Source organism: Saccostrea echinata, unplaced genomic scaffold (genome assembly GCF_033153115.1).
Source record: "Saccostrea echinata isolate AGI-Se365-2 ecotype Australia unplaced genomic scaffold, CSIRO_AGI_Sech_v1 ptg000012l, whole genome shotgun sequence".
Classification (NCBI taxonomy): Eukaryota; Metazoa; Mollusca; class Bivalvia; order Ostreida; family Ostreidae; genus Saccostrea; species Saccostrea echinata.
In genome coordinates, this window is record NW_026889761.1 from 3,985,390 (window position 1) to 4,002,681 (window position 17,292).

Here is a 17,292-nt window from a genome sequence, read left to right on the forward strand (position 1 = left end):
AGTGTTCGTAAGGGAGAAAACTGTTCAGATTTCCTAGATTTATTACAGGTCTTAACTCGCCCCCGTTCTTGGGTACCAAGAATACGTTGCTGTAAAATGAATCGCGTGTGGGAGTTGTCTCCCGTACCGCATGTTTTGACACTAATTTTTCTATTTCGGAATCTATCAATAACTGTTCCGCTGTTTTGAATTTGGATGGAACAGGCATTTGCTTCTGAAAAGGATTTGATAATAGAGAAAGTTTTATTCCTTCGTTCGACTGTAGGATCCAAGGATCCCGTGTAATTACTTTCCAGTTCTGAATGAAATATTTCACACGCCCCCCTACAGGCACTGACTGAGGGATAACTACAGCATTCGGGAACAGAAATTTTGATAGATTCCGATCGATCTCTGATAACTCTATCTGTGTGTGACTTACATGATTCATTGAGTGTTTTGTTTCTTGGGAGCGCTGTATATCTGATTCGCTCCCTGACCCCTGTACTGTGGGTACTGTGCGTATCTCTGATTCTGAGTGAACTGCCTCCTGTCTGTCTGCGACCCCCATACTGGAGGCTTGATGAGGGTCTCTGAAGAAAAAACTGGCGGTTTCTATCAGAAAATTGTCTTGTCTGAGACCAAACTTTTTTCTCATTACCATTAGACAAAAGCTGTTTTAATTCTCTGTTATCTTTGTTATCTTTAGCTAATTGTTTGAGAAAGTGTTTTCCAAATAAATCATTTTTACACTTCCCCAGTGATTTTCTGTACCTCTTATCGGTAAGTACATCTACTGACTCTGGCATTGTTTTAGCTAGACCTGCTTTACGCCCAGCAGTATTGTAAAGGAAATGAGAATTTCCTACAAACATAATTGCTCTTTGGACAAACTGAATTACATCAGAAGGGTCCATACCTTTGCCCGTTTTGCCTATTCGTTCTGCCTCGCTCCATAAAACGGAAAGTGGCCCTAAAGCATCTAGAATTTTCATCTGTGTATTGATTTTATTTTTCTCTAACTTGCCATTCCATTTTTTCCCTTGAAATAAATTTTCTTGAAAAATCAATCGAAAGACAAACCCTGAAGCTTTTTTGAATTAAATATAGGACAAATCTTTGCAACATTTTGTCTGTTCTTTTTATTGATTCCTTTTGTTGCGTACTTAGCAACAAAATTAATTATCTTTTTAGAGATTTTTGGTTTAGATTTTGTGCTATCAGCGGAACACAAAAACAAATCAGAATCTGAATCAGACTCGGAACTAGAGCTTGACGAGCTTGAGGAACTAGAGGAACTAGAACTAGAGGAGCTGGAACTTGATTCATTTGAGGACCTGCTCTTTTTACGTTTTCTTGAGCTCGACTGTGTTCTATTAGAAACGTCGCCAGACTTACTTTTTGCATTTCGAATTTGCTCCGACGACCACTGCCGCCGATAATCATCCTCTGTTTTGTCCGCTACAGAGACATGTTCTAATTGAGAGTCCTCCGACTAATCTACCTTATTGTTATCACTCTCCTCCGCCTCTGCGGGTGAGCTTTCTTGTTCTTCATTACTTTCATGACGTGCCAGTGTTGCCTGTCCAGGACCCGGCGAACGAAGTTGGGCATTGGCCATTCGAACACGAAAACACGTGTACTCACTTGGCGAGCTGAATTGAAAGTCATCAATTATATCTATCGAGCAGATGGGGTTTACCTGAGGCATGCACAGTAGGTTTTCATACCTGAGTAGTTTTTATCTATTTATAGGTAGTCATTCTTTAAAGAGCTGTTATTTTAGTGTTGAATTGAAGGTCAATGCATTATTATATCTCACGGAAATATTTGAAATATAATTGTTCATTACGTTTTCCAACACAATATATAATATTTATTGAGTTTAAAATATGAAGTGTTAATTTATGTATTCCTTTATTTTCTTTAAATTACCATTAATACATAGACATTTTTGATTTAACTGAGTACCTTAACTTCAAACAAAGCATGCAAATGTTATATGAAAGCTTTCGCTGAATCTGGCCGACTTGGCAAAAACTAACAGATAAGCAATCAATATATGCAAGTTTTAAGTAATAATGGTAAATATTGTTCATCTTTGCCATTGCTTATAAAGGAAAGGATCATAAATACACATAATTATAGAAATTAGAATATCTACATTAAAAAGAAGAAGACTGACATCTATGTGCACAAACTATCTGATTAAAATATGGTTATTTTTAATAAAGGGAATATACAATAGAGGTAAATTCTCGCATATATTCATGTTCTTGCCTACACTACAAATATGGATAGTTAATCCAATGACTACTCCTCAAGACATCAAAAAACAAATCTTAAAGGGAAATTTGCATAAACATTACATATATTACAATTGTAGGTGTTATTTCAATAGTGGTCACACATATAGAAACACTATTAAAATAATGACCACTATTGAAATCATTATTTCATTCGTGATCATTATTTCAATAGCGGTTGCATTAATACTACCGATATTGAAATAATATCTACTACTGAAATAATTTTTTCAATAGTCACTATTTCAATAGTGGTTGCAAAAATGTACATGTACTCACTATTGAAATAGTGATCACTACTATAATTATTATTTTAATAGTTGATATTATTTAAACAGTGGTTTTTAATACTTGTAATCACTATTGAAATAACAATCTCTTATGTTATAATGCTTATACTTAGTTTTTCCCTAATTTTAATTTTATGTAACTATATATATGAATTTACTTCTATTCTATATCCTATTGATTAAAAATAACCATATTTTTATCAGAAAGTTTGTAAACATAGATTTTTTCTTTCTTTTTTTTTAATGTAGATATTCTAATTTCTTAAACTATCTGTTTTTACAAACTTTTACTTTCCGCAATTAATAGCAATGATTAACCTTATATAACAAAATTACTTAAAATTACTAGAGCACTTAAATCACATATATCCGTGTATTAATAGTATTTCTAGACAGAAATTAAAACATAGAATTACTTATCATATTCTAAACTTAAAAACTAATTCATTATGTTGGGAAACATACTGAAGAATTTATCTTTATATTTTTTTTTCAAGAGCGGGGTTATTTCAATAAGGCTTGCAATGTGGTTTGGGTATTGAAATCATTGTAAGCAACTATTAAAATCATTACTTCAGTCACTATTGAAATCTTTATTTCAATCACAAGTGAAATTTTTATTTCAATAGTGAACATAATTTCAATAGTGGATGCAGCCTGGTTTAGGTTTTGAAATTCATTCAAAACCTCTGTTGAAATTATTGGAGATCCGTGTTTGCTGGTTTGAACATATTTTATTGTCTATAAACTTTACAACTGGGATTGGGTAAAAATTCTTAAAACTTAATACGCCCTCTCCCTACATATAAATTATACCAAAACATATTTACATATATGGGTTTCAGCTTAAAATGAATAAAAAACAGAAAAGCATAATAACCAGAGAAACATTATACAATACACAAGCTGTATAGAATTTGCAAGAAGTAATTATTGCATCAGCCAAAACGACATGACTTTTTAATAAATGTTTGTCCAATAGAAAATAAGTATTCATTTTCAACATTGTTTAACTTTTCATCTCCCCAGAGTAATGTATGAGTATCGACAGTATGTAATTTTCCCATTCGCAGAAATTTATCGAAAAATTCTTTTCTGGCTTCTGTATATTTTTTGCACGAGAAGAAATAATGATGGGTGTCCTCTACTCTCTTCCACAGGAACATAAGGGACTCAAGATTATATTACATCGAAAAAGATCGCTATTATGTACACAGTTGTGTCGAAGCCTTGTATGTAATATATTTAAGCGTCGATTTCCGTAACTGAAGTAAGAGGGTGGCATAGTTTTATTATAAGAAATAGACTTTTTAAAAATAGATAATGAGGAAGAATTTCTTACAACAAGAGGTAATGAGTTCCATTCATCAATAACGAGGGGAATGAAAGTTGACTTGTAGGTTTGTAATCTGCATTTGGGTATGTTATAGTTATGTGAATTTCTCGTACTGTAACTTGATGAATTACAACGCAAATTTGGGATTATATCAGTCAGATACTCAGGAACTTGATTATTATAAATTTGTACATTGTAGTTAATCTAGTATATTTCCTTCTTTCATGTAATGGTTCCCATCCAGTTTCAAAGTAAAGTGCATCTTTAGAAGCTAACAGAGTTAAGCCTGTGACAATTCTAGCAGCACATAATTGTAATTTTTCTAATTTTTTGCTATCACCTACATTACACCCACCCCACACCAGTGAAGCATATTCTAATTGTGGCCTAATAAAGGTTGTGTACATGAGTGAAAGAGTTTTCCGATTTACTACAAATTTAAGTTTTTTTAATAAGCCCAATTTTTTATACGCATTAGTTAGAATAGTATCAATATGTGTAGACCAACTAAGATCATGTGAGAAAAAAATCCCTAAATGTTTATGCGAAGAGACAAATTCTAGCTGACTTTGCTGGAAGAAGAGTTTAGGATAATTAACACTTCCTCTCAAGTTGAAAAATATTGCTTTAGTTTTAGAAGAGTTGAATTTAAGAAGCCATTTTTTCGACCAAATTTCTAGCTTGTTAAGATCATAATTCAGTTTGTTTTCGATAGTATTGACATTTTTAGATGACTGCTGAAGGGAGTTATCATCTGCAAATAGTCTACAAAAACTTGTCATTTCTTCAGCAACATCATTTACATATATAAGAAATAATAGAGGTCCTAACACTGAGCCTTGAGGGACACCCGCATATAAAGGTTTTTTGTCAGATAATAAGTTTCTGTATAAAACTCGTTGTGATCTACCCTCTATGTAACTCTTTAACCATTGAAACAAATTTCCTTCTATACCATAAGTTCTGAGTTTAAACAAGAGACCCTTATGCCATACACGATCAAAAGCTTTAGAAAGATCACAAAATATCTTGCAACAATGTTCACCGTTGTCAATAGCTTTAACAATAGTATCATATGTTTCAATTAATTGATATACAGTGGAGTGACCTGGTAGAAATCCAGCTTAGTATTTATAAAAAAGTTTGTTATCATGAAAGTGATTATACAAGTGTTTAAATATGATTCGTTCCATTACTTTACCAATACAACTTAGCAATGACACAGGTCTATAATTAGACATAATAGAAGGATCATCTTTCTTAAATAAAGGGAGAACATTAGCAACTTTCCATTTACAAGGAAAAATACAATCAACTAATGACCTGTCAAACAATAAACATAACGGTTTTACAATAGTATACATTGTGGATTTCAACATCTTGTGACTAATATTGTCTGGGCCTATTGCTTTATTTACAGGTAGAATTGAAATAATATCTATGATTTCTTGTTCACAAATACAGATGGTCTCAAATGTGCTATTGCAAGCAGAAAAAAAATCCGGTAACACAGCGTCGCTATCATCAATACAAGTAATAGAAGCAAAATAATCATTTAAAACATCTATTTTCTCTTCATTTGAAAAAGCAATAGATGCATCACCATTAATAAAAGTATACTGTAGAGGGGGAATGTCTGTAGTTGATTTAACTTTAAATATATCTCTCAATAATTTCCAGTACAGTTTCGAATTATTTTTACTTGCATCTGTAATGTGGTGTTCTATATTATTATAATAATTTTCGATCGCAATTTTTTTCATATTGTTAAAATTGTTCCTACATTTTTTATATTTTTCCCAGTCAGAGTTTCTTTTTGTCCTTTGAGCCCTATTAAATAATCTTTTTTTAGTTCTATGTGTTTTACGCAAAGCCGAATCAAACCAAGGTTTGTCTTTTGGACGAATTACAACCGATTTTTCAGGAATACATTCCTTCACAATATTCAAAAATGTTGATGTAAAATTATTTGTTGCTTGATCTATATCCGGTGCTTCACTAATAAGTGTGTTCCAGTCAGTATTTTCAATAAGAGAATTCAATTTATCCATATCTGCATGTTTATATAACCAAACTTTTCTTTCGTATGATTGATTTTGAATAACATCTGACTTTACATAAATATATGTTCCTTTATGATCACTTATAAAATTATCAACCTGAACAGTTCCGGAGTGAAGCACTCTGATGTCTGAGCTAACTAGAATTGGGTCAATAAGCGTGCTCGAACTACTCGTGACTCTCGTTGCTTCGTTAATGATATTACAAAGGCTATGTTGGGACAAAATTTCGTTAACTATGTGAGTGTGTGGGATATCTAAAAAATCTACATTTAAGTCTCCAAGGATTATTATTTTGTTGGATATATCAGAAACTTTTTCAATGGACCACATTATGTTTTTCCAAAAGGATTTGTCAGAATTCGGAGGCCGATACAGACAGCAAAGGTAAATATTACTTGTAGGATCGCTTACTTCTATTCATATACATTCAGTGTTCAAAAGTTCAAGGTCAGCACGTCTTAAAGCTCTAAGTGAATCGGATACATAAATAAGTGTACCGCCCCCATATGAGTTTCGATCTTTGCGAAAAATTTTAGAAAACCCCTCAATTGAAATAGCGTTGTCGTCAATATTTGCATCTAAATGTGTTTCTGTAAAACACAAAATGTGATAATCACTGACAAATGATATTAAATTTTCAATTTTGTTTCTTATACTTCTTATGTTTATATGAAAAATATCTAAAGTACGGACTATGTTATTTGTAGGCCCAGGGTTTGATTCAATATCCCCAGACAACAGTAGTAAAATGCTTATAAGTTGAAAAAGAAAATTGACATGCTGAAAATATACTGCGTATTTCATGCAAACTTTGAATTTTTGTTTACAACATTGGTACACTTTTAACAACAAGGAGAATAAATGTATAAATCTGAAAAAACAATAAGTCATGGATTTGATTGTGCATCTATTTCGGAGGTAAAAAATTCCAATTGCGGCTCGATGTTGATCAAGAGTATTACCCATGATCGGTAATAACTAGTGTTCTGGGTTGAAGGAAAATAAAATAAAGCCGCAAAAAACAGCAACGTTGTAGCTTGCAAACATATAAATATTGATATTGTCTAGAAAAACTGAAACCCATTGTAGATGTAATCAAAATAAAAAACAGATTGTAAACAGAGAATAATGAACTAGGGCTTGTTACAAGAACAAGTACTTGTAAGTCAGTCATAACAAACATATATACAAGACTGACTATGTATGTAAATAAACAAAGCGTGTCTGTAAATAAACAAAGCGTGTCTGTAAATAAACAAACCGTGTTTGCTCTACTCCTATTTTGTATTGTTTGATGGACTTTTGAGCCTGAATACTCTTCGTTATCTCCATATATTTCATTTCAATCGTAAACGTTATTTCAATAGTGGTTACAATCTGTGTTTGGTTTTGAAATACCCATTCAACCACTATTGAAATAATTATTTCTATAATGAACGTTATTTCAATAGTGGTTTCAACCTACATTTAGTTTTGAAATGCACTTTTAACCACTATTGAAATAATTATTTCAATAGTAAACGTTATTTCAATAGTGGGTGCAACAATGCAGTATAATAGATAAAGATCATAACCACAAACCATGGGGAATCCTCTAATCACCTTTGTTTTGAAAGGAAATGTTAAAAGTTCGTAACAAGTTCGTATTCCTGAAAAATCTATTCACTTGTAATTTAACTTTGTTCATTTTATATATACCAAATCCGTGAAAATGTAATGAATATCATAGCCAGGGGGAGCTTTATTAACAAGTCGTGGTGTTATAAGCCTTCAATAATTTTTATTTTTGAAAATCCACAAACATGAAATATAAATGCAAGCAATCCTTATTCCCATGTCTTACCTATTATAATTAAAACTTTTTAAAATGTTCTACTTTCCAAGTTGAAAATTAAGTGAACAGGTCAAAATTCTGAGCTGCTAGAATAAAAGGAACTTTTTTTTTTAATTTTGACAATTTGAATTGCCAGTTCATTTGCCAAAAAAATATGAATCAATTAGACTGGGAACAAAATATTATTATTGTTTTCAATTAATAGCACCATTTCTATATTTTTCTTAAAGAGATAATAATTCATACAAATAGTCTCATACATCTACATAGTTTGAAAAGAGAGTAGAAATCTCTAACAGATAGTAGAGCTCACAAAAGAGTTATCAAAATTAAGCATAAATTATTCCATTTGGGATCAGTTTTGTCTTTTTTAATAAAATAATTAGCACTAAATGATAAAGAAATATTGCAAAAGTTTTTTTTTTTTTCAGAGAAAATATTTTTTTCTAGTGTTGATCATAGATTGTTCCCTAGAAGGAAGTCAGAAGTTTCCTTTTCAAACCCTTGTATGTGGCTGATATCTGTATATCAGATTTAACTGCTCTTGTGGAAAACACTGGATGTAGGGATTCAAATCAAGGACTTATACATCAGTCTACGTTTTTTTAAATTAATTATATGTTATGGCTCTACGGATTCTTGTTTTTATCACTGGAACTTTAATTTATGTTTCATGCACAAATGAGGGTAATTTCCGTTTTCAAAAATGTATGATTGTTAAAAAATAGGGTTATCAGAGTTTTAATTTTGTTTTTGATTTACATACAAAGATAAGTACTAATTCTGCATTGGTCGTAAATGCTATCAAGTAAAGGGTACAGCATCTTTACAGTTTAAGGTTCTTGATTGGAAACCAAGTTTAATTATAGTACTCCAGATTGTTATGAAACTTTCCATTTACAGATTGTTTTGAGTTTGGAATCCCATACAGAGGATCAATAAATACAACAATCTCAGGGAAACAATGTCAGAGATGGGACCGACAATACCCACATCAACATGTATATGATAACTGGCCTGGCACTGATGAGAATTTCTGCAGAACGTTTCAAGCAGATCAGCCTTGGTGTTACACGACAAATTCAGAACTACGATATGAGTTCTGCTATGTTCAAATTTGCGGTGAGTCATTCAATGAGTAATTAACATCTTTTGAGAAATACATTTCTTTGAAAAGCTGATCTTCATTTTGGTCATATGTCTTAAGTCCCTATAACGTCCCTATAACGATCGTCATAGTGAAGTTTGGAAATATGCCTTGTCAATAGAATGATGTTTGTCTCATTCAAACAATAATACTTCTTTAAAAATTTGTCAAAGCTCTTATATCATAGTGAATGATACTTCATAAACAATCAACATAGAAAACATCATATCATGATATATCTAACAAATGCTGAATTCTGCATTCTCGAAACTTAAAGGGAAACTACCTGTGAAAGTGATGGCACTCCTTTTCTTCTACTAAAAATCTCCAATAGCATAGTAATATATATTCATGAACAATAAAATCTTCTTTTTTTTGTAAAGAGAAACCTAACAAAACTAAGTTGGATAACCGTCTTAGTGCAAGGAAACGTAAAAGGGACAATCATTGGCCTACAAGCTGATAATGATTATAAAAATATGTATTTGTGTTCCTCCATTGAAAGTAAAAGTGTTTGAAATCATTTATTACTGTTGTTACTAACTGATATGGATAAGATGGAAAAATTTCAATTGAATTCATTTTTTGTAACAAAATACAATTCCAATTTACAATGGTCTCATTTGATAATAAATACAGGTACAATTTATGAGGGGCGAGGATGGGTGGATGCGTAGGAATTCTCTCCTTTTTTATTCTAACTTCCAGATTTTATACTTAATCTGTTACATATATCCTAGAACATAGCCAATTTTAGCAAATTATCTTTGCTTTCATCTAACTGAAATCTCTACATCCTGGTAGAGTTTTTTCCTTAAATAGAAAAGGACGGTTATCAGCTTAAAATTCATCATCAAGTACATAATGCTCTGAATTTTCCACTTCTTAGAAAAAGAAATGTTTTACAAAACAAACCCATAAAAATGACATAAACATCCCAATAACAGAAATCTTAAGGATGGATTCTTCTCATATTTCTTATAATGGCAGAATCTTGATTTTCTGAATACTCAATATTCAGACTGTTTACACTCTTTTAACATCCAAAAACTTTGGTGTCATCGGCCTTGATTTTCAGTCAAGGTCATTTGAAAGTCAGTCCTAAAAATAGTACTTTTACACAGAGAAGTTTTGAAATTTATGCATATAAATAAATTTTGCTGACTGAAAAAATATCTTTCACAATAAAATTAAAGTTGTTACTTTTTTTGATGACTAATTCATATGAAATGAGCTGGTGAAAAGATAACATGAAATCCTTTATATTCAATAAATATATTTAATCCGAATTTCCTCGATATTTTTTCAAAATTCTCAGTTTTTATGAATTCACATGAAATTTCATCTCAATTTTTACAACTGACCATATAATGTCAAATATTTAGATTTTTGTCTGATGAATATTCAAAGGTTCAAGATTAATTTACAAGGTAAAAAAGATATAGTAATCAGGCAAATTATCGAAAAAAAAAAATAGCCCGAATTTGCTCTATACTTTCTGAAATCTTCATTTTACAGAGTGTTTTAAATGTCTATAAAAAAGATTTTTAATCCCCAAAAACATATCAATTTGGTGTAATTGTGACATAAATACATTCATTTCTCCCAGTTATACATTCTGTTTTTATGGTATTTTACACTAATGATATTCAAAATATTCCTTTCGAATTTCCTCTGTCATTTTATTCTCATGAATGTTATGTTTGACAATTTTATAAAATACATCAATTTTCTAGTGGCAATTACAGAAAAATTATCACATACATTCTTCACATGCACAGGACTAATTCAAAGCAACTTAACCTTTAATATAACCAGGAATAAATAATAAACCTTCCAAAAAGTTATGAGAAAAATCATACATAAAATTTTCATAGACTAGAAAAGATTTCAATACATTATTTATGACATAAACATGAAGTCAATATACATGTATAGTGAACATGCCATTCAAAGCTTAATATATGAATATCAGAGGGACTAATATGTATATGTAGTTATATACATATAGGTCCCTGGTATTATGTTATTATTGGATATTTTACATTTGTAAACTGAGTTTTGAAAACAACAAGCAAATTCAAAGAATTGTGGTCCCCCACTTTCGATGTCTTAGCGGATGGGATGCCATTATTTATGGCATACTTTAACTGTCTTGTTTGTTTGTCCTGTCTTATCTGTGCATCATACAAAAAAACATAAATTATTGAATTAATAACAGTTATGGCAAAGACTATAGCTTCTCAAAACTACATCAAACTTCAAGATCAAGGTCATGAGGTCAAATATCATAATAAAATCCAAAAGATCTTCTCACAAGTGATGCACATGTAAAAAAAAATATCAGAAACCAGAGTATACAATCAGAAAGGTCTTGAAACAGGTAATGCACATGTCAAATGTAAATACCATCTCTTCTCACAATCAAATGTTATTAGCAATGATAAACTTTTTAAAAATTAGGTCAAACTTCAAGGTCAAGGTCATGGGATTAAAAATCATAGTACATTTGGAAATGCTTGTCACAGGTAACGCACTTGTCAAATATGAATGCCCTATCTTTGCTCCTTCAAAAGTTAGCAAACCGATGAAATGTTTGAAAATTAGGTCAAACTGGAAGGTCAAGGTCACAGGGTCAAATATCATAGCATATTCAGAAACATTTTGACACAGGTAATGCACTTGTCAAATATGAACACCCTATCATATGTCATTCAAAAGTAATCACCAAATATAAAATTCTTGAAATTTAGGTCAAACATGAAGGTCAAGGTAAAGGGGTCAAAAATTATAGCATGCTTGGAAACTCTTTGTCACTACTAATGCACATATTAAATATGAAAGCCCTAACTATTCTAAATCAAAAGTTATAAGCAAAGATAAAAATTTTGAAAAGTAGGTCAAACTTCAAGGTAATGGTCATGGGGTCAAAAATCATAGTACACTTGGAAAGGTATTCTTACAGGTAATGTTCATATTTAATATGAAAGCCCTATCTTTTCTCATTTAAATTTAATGACCAATTTAAAGAAATGTTAATTTTCTGAAAAGTAGGTCAAACTTCAAGGTCAAGGTCACGGGGTCAAAAGTCATAGTATAATAATAGTCTTGTCACAGGTAATAAACAGGCATAATATGAAAGTCCTATCTTTTCTCATTCAAAAGTTATGACCAATTTAAGGTAATGTTAATTTTTTTGAAAAGTAGGTCAAACTTCAAGGCCACGGGGTCAAAATTCACAGTATATTTGGAAAGGTCTTGTTACAGGTAATGTACATGTGAAATACAAAAGCCCAATCTCTTCTCACTCAAAAGTTATGGCCAAGGTTAAAGTTTTTGTGACAAACAGCCCGACAGACGAATGAGATTTAATGTCCCCTCCCTTTCGTGAAAGTGAGGGACAATAAATACCTACACACATTTATAAGTATATAGTTTGTTCAGCACCAATAAATATAACTCCTCATTGTGATCACATATTGCGTAAAATTTGCTGGAGTTTTAAGATAACAAAAAAGCCATCTATGACAATCAAATGCCCTTTGACATCTTTGCCTGAAAATGACATCCTTGAACTTTGTAACAATAATATGCATGCAGCTATCAAACTTAATTTCACATTTAGATGCAAAATACTTATTCAAGGATGAAATTTCTTTTTAAGAATTTGTAGCACAAACATTTATTGATCAGTGTCAATAACTTATATTGAAATGAATTAAAAATTACCTCTTGAGGGTTTCTACTGCAAGTACGTGTATGTAGTTCATTTGTAAAAATCTAAATTTTAACCCGGCCACTACCAGCAATTTTGTTCGGCATGCTCTTGCTTAAAATCACCCTTTAACTAAATGATCTAAGCAGGCACATTTTTTTGTATTCCAGAACTGTATTTTAAGATTTTAACTGTATTTGAAAATGTAAAGCAACTGAATACATAGAGCTAGGTATATATCATTTACAAGTTGTTGTAATGCCAGTACATGTAAATCTTCAAATTGTAATCTAATGAAAGATAATGCTTGAAAAATTCACTCTGGGAGTAAGATTTCAAATCTGAATCAAAGATTTTGTAAAGTAATCACATTCTACAAAGTGTGCACTGTATCGGGTACTTGGGAATCAAATAATTAAACATTATATAATTATAAATAAAACTATTTTTGACTGAAAGTTTCTGAAAAAAATCAAGAATGGAATCATGCAACAAGCAGCAGTGACTATGATAACATGCATTGACTTCCACATTTCTACAAAAACATTTCTTTGATCAGATAAATATGTAATTCCTGCTTCTGATCTGTGATATATTCTGAGAAAATCTCTTTTCCACAGACAGCCATCATTCATTTGATATGAGAATTTCTTGCTGAACATGTGTCCACCCGATGAAAGTCCAAATTTTTTGTTGACCTATAATTTAAAAAAAAAAGTAATATATTTTACATAGCAACACAGATGCTGCATTACATGATAGTTAGATAAAGTTGGTTCCATATTTCTTATACATGTACCTCAATAGTCCATCTGCCAGCACTCCTTGCTCAATCATCCTGCATTCTGACCTCCAGTCTTTTTTCTAGTCTAGGGTAAAGTAGGGTTGATTTTCTCCTAAGAATTAAACACGAACATCCCTTAGACTATTTTTTTAAATTAATGGAAATTGATTATAAGATTAAACAACTTATCTCATCTGTATTTCATTTATTGATTTAAATGAATGAAGATATTTTAATAGATTCTACCATATGCATTATGTCTTATATTATAATGTATTGGATATAAATAAATAGACATTTTTCATCCTAAAAGTACAGAAAAGTAAAAAAATAAAAAAACAATAATATAAATAGTTTTTTAACAATAATGTTTCATTTTGCTCTATTTATTAGACAATTGTGTGTTTCAATATTATTGATATTTCCACATACAATATCAAGTTATTTTTCCGTTTGATTTGTACCCAAGCGGGACACCTTACTTTTCTAATAACTTGATGATTGTTGTGTCTTGAACAAAGTAGGCTAGTTAAAAATATAAAATTTGTTGTAATCATATACAAAAAATGCTATTTTTGTGAATTATTATTCATAAACCTGACGAACACACGAAATATATCCTCTTCAAATGTTGACAAGTCGCGGGAATAAGCAGACGAAATATTGATAACAGGACTATAATTTCCGTGCGAATTCCCATAAATCAATACAAACCAGCATGTAATTGAATTCAATTTCAAAATTATAAAAATCTTCAGACATATATAACTAACTTACATGCTCACTGCACACGACATGACTTCAGACGAGGCAACGTGGATCTGCAATCTTGCACATGTTTGTGACCTTCAAGTTCAAGCTTCCCTTTTGGCTGATCGGAATTTCCCGGGCATAAATAACTATGATTTAATTTGTCATAACTGTCCCTGGGCTTCTGCAATGCTTCGATAATGTTCACAGTTGGTAGATTTTACAAAACAACCCTCTCGGGGTTTTCTACGGAAAATGATCTGGACATGTTGACATTCGCTACCGAACTGCGAATATTATGGCGATTGTCGCAAATCAAAGAAAATATTACGAAAAATTTATTAATTTCAAAAGAAATAGATTCAACATTACTTAAACTGACAAATTAACTAATAGTTTTTCCCTCAGTATAATTAAATATGAATTTTGCATTTTACGACTTGCATAATTTATGGAGACCCATTGACGACGTAAAATGCTGACAAGAATCCATCCTTAAATACTACATACGAGGGTTGTCCGATAAAATCGTGGACATCGCGTTTTTATCAACAATGCACGCACTGAGCTGAAATTTTCAGTAAATGTTCAATTATCATAGTTAAGTACATCTAATCATTTTTAATACATTATATTCAAAAATAATGATTTTATTATACTTGAATGTGCACAAAGCTTACCCCTACGGCGCACGACCAGATAATCAGGGTTTTATCAGGGAATATTCGAGTATCAATTCGAAATAAAAGTATTAATTAGATTAGATTGGGATAGAAATTAAATTATTTTTAATTACCTATCAATTATGTCGTCATTCGGAAAATTTCAAGGAATTTACTTAATTTTTTCGCAGTTTTCAAAGACTTTGAAATGGGAAAGTGGTAAACGCAGAGCACAACAAGCTAATTCAGAGAATTCCCCGCTTAGGGAAAAAAGAAGAGCCTGCGCAGTTCGGGGGGGGGGGGGGTCACACTGCCCCCTGTATTTTTAGAATTAATAAATGTATACATGTATATTGGAGCAAATTAAAAAAAGCCAATATGGATATAAAGATTTGATTGTTTATTCTTTAATATGTGTATAGAAGATTCTTTTTAATTTACTATATACAGAATAGTTATTACACTGTAATAATGGTTTGATGAGTTTGTACACGCCATACATCGTAACTTATTTCATTTCACATGTTGAATAGTATCATTTAGTAAATCCAAAAAAAAACCATTAAAAAAAGAGAGATTCGTCCGGGGATTGAACCCGATTCTCTCGCTTGCTAAGCGAGCAACATACCACTAGACCACGGAGGCACTTGATTATACAACATATCAAATACAAACATTAGTTCACATATAATGTTTATATTCACGTTTGATATTGTCAAAATTTTACACAATAAATGTTGTCTAATTTAGCCTTTACTAAACAGTTCTAATAAATGTAATTAGAATATAAAGTCCGCCGACAACCTGTATTATACGTAATAACTCTCGACATACCGCTGTGCTTAAAATTGTGCCAAGCGACTTTTCATACAAAAAATTAAAAAAAAAAAAAAACAGCAACAAAAACAAAAAACGGAGCGGGACACTTTGAGAGTGGCAAGAGAGGCCATAGGGAGTTTTGGTATAAAATTTCATTGCAAAAGCTCAAAAGCTTTTTAGGATATCGTCCGGAAACGATAGTGTTACACACAGAGGGAATTTATGAATTTACGACCTTGAACTTTGACCTTTTGACCTCAAAATCAAAGGGGGTCTTCCTTAGGCCACACGGAGTTGTCATGTAAAATTTCATTTCAAAAGCTCAAAGAATTCGCGAGATATCGCGCAGAAACGAAAGTGTTAAAACAGACAGTATATATGAATTAATGACCTTGACCTTTGACCTTTTGACCTCAAAATCAATAGGGTTCTTCTTTAAGCCCAAGGGAATGCTATGCAAAAGTTCATTGCGAAAGCTCAAAGGGTTCTCGAGTTATCGCGCGAAAACGAAAGTGTTACAGACGAACAGAAATACAGACGGACGGACGGACGGACGGACAGACCAAAATTGATATACCCCACTTTCAGTGAAAGCGGGGGACAAAAATGGCGACATTTGATGACGTTACGGCGCACCGGAGAACAGTTCAGTTTTTTGTTGATTGAGTAATGACGACTTAAGAGACTTTAAATGATAATATAAAAATATCAAAAAAACATTAGAATACAAGTGGAATGGGCATTTTTTTTTTTTTAAAACGGAGCATTTTTGATCGAGTCTCCGGCAGATCAAAACATACAATCAGCTATTGGCAATTACGAAAGACTCTATCATTGCAGACTTGTCGAAGAAAGACGGCCTATTTAGTTCAGTGAAAGTGAAAGAACCCTCAATAACCTAGATATAATGCAAGTTTTCATAAGGTCCCATGTGTTTGCGATATTGGTCTCTTGACTGTTTTTGCAGGAATAAAGGGGAATTCGGATGTGTGCATTCCCCTAATTAAAACGGGGTTTATCCAACCTTTTTAAACAAAGATGAAACGTGACGCTGCTTCGGACATTTTGACTTTATCATCCATGCACCGTAAGTCGATACCACACATAACATAAAATCCCATATTTAGTTTATTTGGGCATATAACTCTTTGAAATTTGCTACGTATATTGATGAATAGTAGGGGAAATTTTATAAAGCGGTGTTGATTATTTTTCACCCTAGACTACTTGTCCACGATTTTACCGGACAACACTCGTACATGTAATTCTTTTTTTATTGAACTGATAAGAACCTGTAATTATAATTGATATACCGTTTTCAGGCAAATCAAATGTGACATGTAGATTGCCTGGGTATTTATACACTGGAACCATGAACATGACGAAATCCGGGCTTTCATGTCAGCGCTGGGATACACAAACTCCACACGAACACACGTATGGTAGTTTTAGTCATGCAATAGAGAACTACTGTCGAAACTTTGATAGAGAGGAACCTTGGTGCTTCACGAATGATTCTTCAATTCGGTTGGAATTGTGTGATGTAGAATTATGCGGTTAGTTAAATCTAAAGCTTTACTGAAACCGAATTTAGTCACGTATGTAAC

At 31.9% G+C, this 17,292-nt stretch overlaps 2 protein-coding genes, 1 long non-coding RNA gene and 1 pseudogene across 3 annotated transcripts in view; 2 read left to right on the forward strand and 2 right to left on the reverse strand.

Moving 5' to 3' along the window:
- The window catches only part of LOC133185803 (uncharacterized), a 147,588-nt gene that overhangs the window by 34,522 nt on the left and 95,774 nt on the right, over positions 1-17,292 (forward strand). The gene's annotated exons all lie outside the window — the stretch shown is intronic.
- LOC133185799 (uncharacterized) lies at positions 427-1,615 on the reverse strand (annotated as a pseudogene).
- LOC133185167 (plasminogen-like) lies at positions 8,432-17,246 on the forward strand. Its single transcript, XM_061320222.1, has 3 exons — positions 8,432-8,495; positions 8,712-8,930; positions 17,008-17,246. Exons 1-3 carry the CDS (start codon positions 8,432-8,434, stop codon positions 17,244-17,246), a joined length of 522 nt encoding a protein of 173 aa, XP_061176206.1.
- LOC133185800 (uncharacterized) lies at positions 13,339-14,409 on the reverse strand. Its single transcript, XR_009720958.1, has 3 exons — positions 14,232-14,409; positions 13,470-13,566; positions 13,339-13,368 (listed from the first exon to the last, which is right to left on the reverse strand). It is a non-coding gene; the product is annotated as an uncharacterized LOC133185800 (long non-coding RNA).